This window comes from Branchiostoma floridae, chromosome 4, assembly GCF_000003815.2.
Source record: "Branchiostoma floridae strain S238N-H82 chromosome 4, Bfl_VNyyK, whole genome shotgun sequence".
NCBI classification, from domain to species: Eukaryota; Metazoa; Chordata; class Leptocardii; order Amphioxiformes; family Branchiostomatidae; genus Branchiostoma; species Branchiostoma floridae.
Genome location: NC_049982.1, coordinates 30,701,052 through 30,712,141, shown reverse-complemented (window position 1 = coordinate 30,712,141; position 11,090 = coordinate 30,701,052). Strand labels below are relative to the sequence as shown.

The window sequence follows — 11,090 nt, the reverse complement described above, 5'->3', positions numbered from 1 at the left end:
GTGTTGGTGTAATCCATATTCAAGTTTTAAACTGTAATTCAACACAAGAATTTCCCCAATTTGAATTTTCGGTCACGGAGGTGGTGAGATAAGTTATGTGTTGACTTACATTAAAGAAACTTCCTTAAGGTTTACATAATGATAAATTTATATCAAATCTTTTTAATCACCCGCCAGTAGTCAAGAAGTACTAATTAAATCAGTCCGACCATTTTAGTCCAATCAGCCGTGTTATTTTTGGTAGCCTGTAGTATTTGCTTTACCTATTTGACAAACAAACACAAATAAACCGCGATTACGTGATATTGAAATAACCCTGGACTTTGTAACACCCATACCAAACCACCTATCACCCTGCAAAAAAATCAAGATGGCGTCGTTCGTACTTTTCATAGTACTCTTCACACCGACGGCTTTAGCCCAGTTTTCTATCCAGGGATGCCCCATGTGGGGATGTAGCTCCCAGGGCACCTTCTCTATATTAATGGACAATCCCCCCATGGAGAACGTATCCGTGTTGTGGAAGAGGGACCCGAGCGGGGAGGGTATGGAGCTCCCCCCGCCCCAAGGGTGTGCTTCCGACGGCGACAACGCAGTGTGCCTAGTACCCGGCACCACCTCAAAGTAAGTACATGTATTCTGTGAACGCAGATAGAAGTACGAAAACACACAAGACAATTACTTGTGTTCTGTAAAAACAGCAGTAATTGACATTGCATCTTTGTAGGCTATATGTAAACCATGTCGTGGTAATCACTTCTGTAGTTATTTTTGTAGTCCATTTTGACAGTTTTAACAGTTTAACACTCAAACTAGCATATCAAGAAGTTGACTGAGCATCATCTTTAAAACAATTGAGCACTATTTTGAAACATTCATATAACCATTAACGTTACAACTTTCAATATCTTCCTTTATAAGATAGATAAAGCCTATCAACTTTCTTGCCTATCAATTATCTGAAACATAAAGATTGTACACTGTAGCCAATTAATATAGACGTTAAACTTCATAAAGTTTAGAGTTAGTATCAAGGCTCTTATAGAGAAAAAAGATCAGTCAGCAAAAGATTAAGCAAACATCTGGTGGTTCGTGATTCCAACTGCGCATGCACAATAAAATGCATAGTGGATGATATGTCAAAGGTCAAGGCCCATTAGACATTAACGAAACGCATCTGGGCATGTATAAAGCATGCTTTAGACAGACAAGAATTTTAAAACTTAGGGGCCTTACCCACAATGCATTTTTGCGCAAGCGCATTTGGAAAAACGAACATCCTTATTGTTAGGGGGCATATGAGGACCAAACAACCACATAAATAACTTCAAAACATATTGTTTCCGTCTCGCTAAGAGCTTGGCTATGTTACAGTTTGACGTCAGGTAACGTCATGTGCGTCAGATACAGATATCATAGCCTATTGCTTATGACGCTAGATGCTAAAAATAACGTAGATTATGATGGATGACGCTGAATGTTACTAGAATGACGCTCGGGATGATAATCATATGCATGAAAATACAATAATAAACTTTTCTTCCATTTCATTTACAAGTTACTGTACCTGTCTCACAATTAGCAATTGGCAATGAATTGATTGTTACCTTTGCCAGAATGGCTAAGGTTATGTTTTAGGCTTGTGAGTCTGTCTGTCTGTCTGTCTGTTAACAGCATAACTCGAGAAGACTTGGATGGATCCCGATGATATTTGGTAGGTGGATAGGGGTCGGGAAAACGAAGGTCAAGTTCGATAATGGGCCCCCTAGCGGCTTGCTAAGGTACTGCAGCAGAACCTCAATTTTTGATATCTCGTGTTCTGGACATGCCGTGGTTATGATTTTTGAGTGGTAGATAGCCCTTGGGGCAGAGAGTAAGTACTATAATTTTAGACCCCCTAGCGGCTTGTTTGGAACTGCAGTCGCCGATTTCCTTTCAAACTTTGGACGAGAATAACTCGAGAACGTGTTGATGAATCATCACGATTTTTGGTATGTAGATAGTCCAAGTAACAATGTACATTATGAAATACTAATTATGCAAATCATGAACTAATTTACATAATTAATGAGGAAAGTTTATAAATCCACTGCATTTCATGATAGGACTTTCAAACTTGTCACATATATAGATGAGAAAGAGAGAAATATCAATGCATATTAATTATGCAAATGACGGTCTCATTTGCATAATTAATGAGAAAATATAAACTCGTTGACGGATCGTCATGATTTTTGGTATGTAGATAGCCAAAGGGAAGACTTACATGATGGAATTCTAATTATGCAAATCGACGGTTAATTTGCATAATTAATGAGGAAAATGTGTAAATCCACTGCATTGCATTATAGGACTTTCAAACTTGTCACATATGTAGCTGAGAAAGACAGAAATATCAATTCATATTAATTATGCAGATGATGATCTCATTTGCATAATTAATAAAAAATATGAACGTGTTGACGGATCGTCATGATTTTTGGTATGTAGATAGCCTAAGTAAAACCTTACATAATGAGATACTAGTTATGCAAATTAACAGCTAATTTGCATAACTAATGAGGAAAGTTGATAAATCCACTGTATTCCGTGATAGGACTTTCAAACTTGTCACATATGTAACTGAGAAAGATGGCAGAGAGTAAGAGGTGTATGTTTGGGTCTGCTAACATCTTTTCTTGAACTGCAGGAGGCGGTTTAGTTTCCTACTTTAAAATACAATAAGTCAAGAAGGGATTGAAAGGATCATCATGATTTTTGGTATGCTGATCAACAGCTTAAGTGATGCTTGATACAATTAAATAGTATGTAAATAGGGATCTATTTTGTATAAGCAATGGCAAAATGTTATGAACCAACTCCAGGCATATAAAATAAAATATAATGAGTAACACATTTATGTCTACAGACATCATTCTACATAACAAACCTGGTTTATTTGGCAAAGGTATGTGTTCGCGGAACTCTAGTTTTGTATATTTCTTGATTTGAAAAATGTTGGTCTTCTTGACTTCTATATTCGTATTACAATACAGAAATTAGAAAAAAAATGAAGACGTTTGGAGGTTTTGATGTTCGAAGTAAAATCCAGAAGTGTTGATCATCCTCCCCAGTTTTAGTTTCAAGATAGTCTTTGCCACAAGATCCGTTATTTAGACAGAAAGAATAGAAATGGGACGTTATCAAAAGCTACTGATTCACTAGAGACTGTTAATGTATTGTATAATGGATGCAACGGAAAAAGCGCATCTCATTTGTTATATCGCCCTCATCATATCATCCTCCTAACGCCCGGTCCCCAACGGCACTACCTTATGGGGCCCTGCTATCCCATGCCCTATTAGTGGCTATTATGATTGTCGCCACAAACAAGCTGTCGACCAATCAGAGAATAGGCCTTTCTTGGGCTTGTTGTTGTCGCAAGCTGTCTCGCAAAGGCCGCTTGGAAGCTATCAGCCAATCATGTTACGTATTACCATGACTTTGTTTGCTCACCATGCCAACGCCCGATCCCCAACGGCTGACTGCCCATATAAGCTCATTAATATTCATAAGCAAGGCACCCCTAATAACCGAATACTGTGGCTGAGTTGTCAGGGGTGATATCATAGGCTTTGCCGTGATTGTCAACCCTGAGTGTGAGGGTGTCATCATATAAGAAAACAGTCTTTTGGAAACATGTAAAGTTTCATAATTTAATGTCACCTTTCCGACCTTTCACCATATACAAAACCTGTAGAAAAGCCTAGATTGCAAAATCCAGTCAGGTTTCCTGTTGGCTCACAAATTGGACGGATGTTCCCCAATCCCTCACAACATCCCTCATCGGTCCCTTCTTTGGTCGTCGTTGCCACTTCCTGGCGGTGCGCACATTTATCGTATCCTTGTTTGTTCAGTTTGTGAATAGACAGGAAACTTAGTTCTCTTTGGAGTTTACGAAGAAGAGAAGTCGTCATTCAAAACGTCAATGATTATGAACACGAGATAATTCCGTAGTCTATGCATTAGCATTCGGGCACAAGTGTGCAAATAAAGAGGTTAGCCAATATGTTTATTTTCTCTTTGCTACAAGTGAGGTTCGTTTTGAGGCTTCTACTGGTAACCTTGTCTTTTCGGATCACCATAGCATTAGTACTCGGGCATATTTTTTGCAAATAAAGATATTAGCCTATTTGCTTAAGCGCTTATTCTAACAATGTTTCTTTTATCTTTGTTATAAGTGAGGTTGGGTTTGAGGCGTCCAGTGGCGACCTTATGTTCACCGATAAAGAGCTCCGTGACCCCACCGTGCCTGTGATAGCGCTAGGAGGAGCGACTTTCTCCATGGACAAGGGACACTTACAGTGCCGACTGCCAAACGGGACAGTGTGCGGGACCTCCATACCACTCAAGGACTTCCCAGGAGTTTACAAGTAGGACAATCGTAGTTTTAATCCCACCAATGCACAATGAATAATTGATTTGCTGGCTGACTGTTTGATTAATTGATAGAAACATCGATATCGATCGATTGATTGATACAAATTTCTTTTTTTCTTGTTTTTCTTAACTCGTGGACAAATTTTCTTACGTTAAGCATTTCAAGAATGAATAAAGAAATTCTGCAATAAGATTCTTGTCATGAAAATTTCAACAGCAAGGTACGTACAACTTCTTAATTTCTCAAGTTAATTAAGAAACTATTTTCCAAAAAAAGATGTTAACTGTCATGAATTTAGAAAAAAGGTCAGAATTTCTTGTTTTCTTGTGTTTTCCTTACGTTTCTTGTCCTGATGAAAAATATCAGAATCTTTCTCCTCTTTCTTCGAGAACAATAAATTCAAGGAAAATGCTGTAAGTAGATGCAAATCATGAGCATTAGGGCGCAACATTTTCATGATTTCGCAGCATTTTATCTCTGTTTCTTTTGTCCTAGACAAACTATAATCTGATTGCATGCGTGGTAGAATGACAAATCATTGGACCTCTAGTAGTTAATATTTGTTACCAGATTTTTCACAATTTCCTGCAAAGGTCTTGACCCTAAAGTCCACATTGACCAATGAGTACAAGTTTTGCGAACAATGACGTACATTTTGCACAGGAAACAACTTTTCTTGGCTCCCTAGATGGCCAATTAAGATGTTACCTTGATAAAGACCTTGAAAAATACTTCGTTTTCTATCACAGCAGTTTTTCAATGTGTCTTTTATCCTAGACAAATTATAATCTGATTGCATGCGTGGTAGAATGAAAAATTATTGGACCTCTAGTATTCAATCTTAGTTACAATATTGTTCACAATTTCCTGCAAAAGTCTTGACCCTGAAGCCCACATTGACCAATGAGTATAAGTTTTTCAAACAATGACGTACATTTTTGCACAGGAAACAACTTTTCTTGGCTCCCAAGTTAGCCAATTAATATGTTACCTTGAAAAAGACCTTGAAAAATACTTCGTTTTCTATCACAGCAGTTTTTTAATGTGTCTTTTATCCTAGACAAATTATAATCTGATTGCATGCGTTGTAGAATGAAAAATGATTGGACCTCTAGTATTTAATCTTAGTTACAATATTGTTCACAATTTCCTGCAAAAGTCTTGACCCTGTCTTGGCCCACATTGACCAATGAGTATAAGTTTTTCAAACAATGACGTACATTTTTGCACAAAAAACAACTTTTCTTGGCTCCCAGGGTGACCAATTAAGATGCCACCTTGAAAAAGACCTTGAGACGTACGTAGTTTTGAGTCTTGGAAGGTAGCTTTACGCCTACGTGGTTCCCCACTGCATCTTCGTCTTACAGTTAATTGTTTTTGTGTCTTGACAGCTTGGTGGTTTCTGAAGACGGGTTTCTTCTTATAACCGTGCCCATCTGGGGACTTCTCGTGGTATACCTTACCGGTAAGTGTTATGTAAAACTATACATCTATCGTACAGAATTAGGTCAAGGTTTCTTTCATGTAGACAAAGATGGAGAACGTTGGTAACGGACTATCAGTTAGGCTCATCCTTATACATCGCTCATTATGTCACGACAAATGTGGTTTAAGATTCCTCAAGCACATTCTGTCCCAAATTACAACATCCGCTCGTGCTGTCTTATGTAAATCTTGTTCTGTTTCCCGATAGAGAGAAGATATTATTTTTGGTGGCGTAACTTCTTCTGTCATGAACCAATCAGAGCTAAGAACTGCATATGACATCAGCATACTAGCTTTCACCGCAAATATGAGTGAAATATTATCTGTTACTGCAAATATTGACGAAAGATTAGCTGTTACGGTAAGTAGAGAGTGGCCTTTTTTGGGGATGCCTCAGGGCAGATCCTGTACATGTGTGCTAGTAGCTGTGTGCTAGTAGCTGTGTGCTAGTAGCTGTGTGCTAGTAGCTGTGTGCTAGTAGCTGTGTGCTAGTAGCTGTGTGCTAGTACTAGTATCTGAACAAAAGACAAATTGCTAGGAGGGAACAATCCTGTGTATTGTTACCTTTTTAGCTTGTTATGTAAACAGATTTTAACTTTAAAGCCTTTTCTTTTCACATGCTTGTATGCCAATTTGTTATGTATGTTGCCTTTACTGCAGTTCACGTTGTACAGTATTTGTCATTGTCTGTACCTATATGTTACCTAGCTAAACCATTTGTGAATGAACAATTGACCAGGGCATTGACATGTATACGAGGGAGATCAACAATATATTATGAGCCTCATCAAAGGAAAAAATGGTGCACATCTAAAAAATTTGGATAAACTGGATATTGGTAAAAGGCATAAATTGTGCCCAAAAATTGAGTTGTGCATTTATTGAGAAACTCATTGATCACCCCACCCCCACCCATATCATGTTCAAGCTCAGTCGTTCTTTCTTGGACTACTTTGACATTGGTAACATTTGCCTTACAGCTGGTATACCACACGCCTCTATTTACCTGGACCAGACAGTTGCAGGAGTCAATGGTACCTTCCTACCTGTAGCACAGCCTGTCATCGACGGAAAGCGGGCGTACTTCCTCACCAAGTTTGGTCCCTCGCACTGGGAGAAACCGTCGCCAGAACCGGTAGGATGTGACACACTAGTGCGGCTTGCATTGTAACGCTGGTTCACCTTTATCCGCAGGGTAACCTATATCCGTTGTTTCAAAACCCGGGGTTTCAAATTGCAGTATTTTCAAAATATTTCAGTGGAAGTTTTTGCAGTATTTTCAAAATATTTCAGTGGACCCGACACCTTCAAAATATTGCAGTTTAAAATCACCGCCCGTCGAGTTGACATCCAAAAAAACAGGTTTTTACAAACAACGGATATAGGTTACCCCTCGAATGAAGATGAACTGAAAATATCTAGTCAATGGATACAGCTTTCCTGTTGAAATTTAATGACCAAAATAGATTTCAACATAACTGGTTCAAAGTTTCTTCAATGTCGTTTGAAGGAAAAGACTCACAAATAATGTGTAATTGAAGGGGTTCAGTGCAAGTTATAGTGAACAAATTCGAAAACACTGCTTCAATTCTTATAGAATAGCGCTGTTTTTCTGATACAATTTTATACAGCTTTAACCTTGATAAACAATGTTTCTCGGGAGTTTTGCTGTTGAGATTGTTTGCCAAACTATGGATTCTAGCAATATTCCTTATTAAGGTTATAACTGTCTATTTCAGCAGGACTGTCGTTGGGTTGATATAATCTTGCTTACCAGTCTGTCTACTATTGACTTACATATACGAAATGTTATTTTGGGGCTCTTTATTTGCTTACAAATTGCTGCAATTTACAGTACCCACTAGAGTACCGTGTGTACCGTGTGGACCTGACTACCCAGATGGCACCGCGGATGGTCATCCGATGGTACTACCCCCTCGTACCGAACAGCCAGGGCCGCCTGGTGCCAAAGGAACCTGTCATGGTCGACAACTCCAACTACAATGGTGATGTTAGTGGTGATGGTACAGGTGATAGTAGTGCTGATGATATCTTAGCACGTACGAAGTGGGAATGGGCACCTGATATTGGTGATAATGAGCAGGTAGATCATAGAAAGATGTTTGGAAGTGAGTTCTTACGTAACAAGAATAGAAAAATGACTTCAAAGTTTGAGGGGCTGGATGAGCAGAATAAGGTTGACTCCTTCTGGAATGACATCACAAAGTTTTTGGATCGTAGTGATGGAACTGGTTTCGAAAGTAGCCAAAAGAGCGGCGGTCTCAAAGTCAATGAAGCAGGTTATACTCAGGATAAACGAAGCCAAAAGCCACCCAAAAATGACCCATTTAATATCTACCGTAACCTCCTACTAGCAGACAACGGGCGCATCTATGTTAGCTTTATAGCTAAAGACATGGGAAACGAGCAGGCTATACTACCACAGCTGTTTCTGTTTGAGGAAAGTCCCAAAGAAGGAGAGCCCCCAACTGTCATCAAATCCATTTCGGATTCTGTGGCATCTCTTGCAATGCGCCAGGAGATAAATTTCCAAAACTCCGATGACACTAAAGACAAGCCCTCAAGCCCCCTTCCTGATTCCGAAGATAAACGATACCTTTGGTCACTCATGGGTCAAGATGTGCTAGTTGCATTGGACCCTGAGGATCTGTCCTACGCACGATTGGGAAATCTGTCAGAAATGATTGGCACCAAGCTGAACGTGACGTCCAAGATCATGGTTTTGTGGTCGGGAGGCTCAACCTCGAAAGCCAAAGAAACTCTAGTATTCGGCGTTACTTTCGAAACTCCTCCTAACTGGAAAACTTTGAAAACTGGCCAGAAACATTCTTCAGGAAAGAAACAGACAGAGTCAGGTTCTTTGAATTACGTTGTTGCAGTTGACGAGTATCTGAACCTTTTGTGGAAGTTGGCTGTGCCGGATGATAGCCCAGTTGTTGGACAAATGGCGGGCTACTCCGGTCCCTCTGACAATGGTCTTGTCATCGCTTCTACTGCAAAGGGAACTGTCTTTGCAATTAAGGGCTGATTGGCACTACAAGAAGTCATTTTTCTTGATTTAGGTCTAAGAAAAAGGGTGGCTATAATTGCTTGTTTTGCGTACAAGACGTATCATTACCCTAGCTCACCGTACGTTGCGGTTAAAGAATCTATCAATTGTAATATACTTCTAAGGCAGTTTAGCTTTTATCAAAGCCGATGTAGCTCGTTATGTAACCCTATTAGCAAGCCGCCTGACAAAGTAGACGATCAACTTTTGGAAAAACTGTCGCCTTGTATTCAAGATTTAAAAGTGCGGTATCAATGGACGTCATTTGTAAGCCTTAGGTGCTAGGTAATTGCCAGATGTCAGACAACATAAGTTAAAGACATATCAAATACTATCAAAAATTGATACCTGTGATTCATCCCAATTTTTAAAGTGATCCAGTGGGCCTACGTTGATATATATAAAACAAAATAGAATCAAGGCATCAAAGACAGTAAAGCGTTTTTGGAGTTCATTGCTCTAAGTAGTTTCAATAGATCATTCGCAATCTTTCAAAAGACATACATAGTACACGCGGCCTGCACTAAACAAGTCAGTAAACCTCCTTTATTAATAAAGAATGTACCATGAGTCTCGAAAGCCAATGCGAGAACATTGTTCCAATCAAGTCCCTTCTACAGACCAAAGTACCTTGAATAACTCTAACTAATTTATGCAAAGAAAGCGAGGCTTAGATACTTTAATACTCACTCAGCTTACTGTTGTTCAATTCCCAACATCTTACTGTTTTCCTTTCCAGAAAGTATTTGAATCATTACACGAAACTTTGAAACCTTGACACAAACTGTATAAACCTTGACATATGGAGATTTTTAACGATATAAAAGCTTCAGTGCGCAAGCAACTCAAGATTTCAGATTGAAATCAGTAAACGTCAAATTCTAGGTACCACGAATATTCGCTCGACTTTAGTCCAAGGTTGCCTCAGTCTGTTATCATAAAATAATTCACAATTGTCATTCTGGTTTCTATATCAGTTTCTATTAGCCATCTTCACCTTAAGATGTCCATCATGTAACCTTGAAAACTTGACACGAAGAAATCCTCAACCGTATTGCAGCATCAGTGCTCAGGCATATCAAGATTTCAGATTGAAATCAGCAAATAATGTACTCAAATCTTAGCACCAATTATCGCTCGACTTTAGTCCAAGGTCTGTTTTTATCTAATAATTTACAATTTGATGTCGTTATGGTTTCTCTCGTTCTTGATAAGCTATCTTTACATTGAGATGTCCATCAGGACGAAGTGGTAGTCCTATGTTACCTCAGTCTGAACTTACAATCCATGAATTTACAATTAGATGTTATTATGGTTTCTCTTATTCTTGATAAGCTATCTTAACCTTGAGATGTCCATCAAGATCAGTCGGTAGTCAAATATCACATCAGTTTGAATTTACAATCCATGAATTTGCAGCTAAATGTTATTATAGTTTCTCTCATTCTTGACAAGCTATCTTGACCTTGAGATGTCAGTCAGAAGCATTTAGTACTTACAACATCACCAAGCAATAAAATTGCACCATGGCATTGTCCGTGCATGAAAGACAATACTTGCTTTAATAGAGGAATCTCTTTTTACGTGCATGTACATTGTTCTAATTCGTATCAATAGATCATTTTCGAATCATCCAAATGACATATTGGTGATACACTACTTCTAACCACACGATATACCTATGTCATGAAGAATGTTACAAACAACTCTTCAACTTTTTTTGCAAACAAATTGCTCTATTAGTCTTTTATGCGAAGGACTGAAGCCTTCGATACTTTTAGGCCCTCCACTTCTAAGTCCTATAACTCTTGAACGATGCGTCATAAGGCTATCAATTTTTTAGGAAATGATATAGACATAATATCTGACAAGTATAGAACAATTGACGTTACGATGACGTAATATGACGTAATTATGACGTCATCAATTTGATTGTATTGGCCGGACCCATCAAAAAGGGGTATTCTCGGAAAAAAAAAGGTGATGTTTGTTACGACCTCTGTTGCAAAAAGCAAAATCAATGACGTCAAATTACGTCATAAAATGACGTCATGCACCTCTTAGATACCAGTTGGGCTCCGCCATATTGTATCCACCACCTTGAATTTTCAAAAA

The 11,090-nt window shown here is 38.7% G+C and overlaps 2 protein-coding genes across 2 annotated transcripts in view; one reads left to right on the top strand and one right to left on the bottom strand.

The window, feature by feature from the left end:
- The window catches only part of LOC118414804, a 1,072,569-nt gene that overhangs the window by 130,358 nt on the left and 931,121 nt on the right, over window positions 1-11,090 (bottom strand). The window lies entirely within an intron of this gene.
- On the top strand, window positions 366-9,183 carry LOC118414795. Its single transcript, XM_035819048.1, has 5 exons — window positions 366-624; window positions 4,221-4,412; window positions 5,812-5,885; window positions 6,886-7,040; window positions 7,761-9,183. The coding sequence occupies exons 1-5, from the start codon at window positions 371-373 to the stop codon at window positions 8,952-8,954; spliced, it is 1,869 nt and encodes a 622-aa protein (XP_035674941.1). The 5' UTR covers window positions 366-370; the 3' UTR covers window positions 8,955-9,183.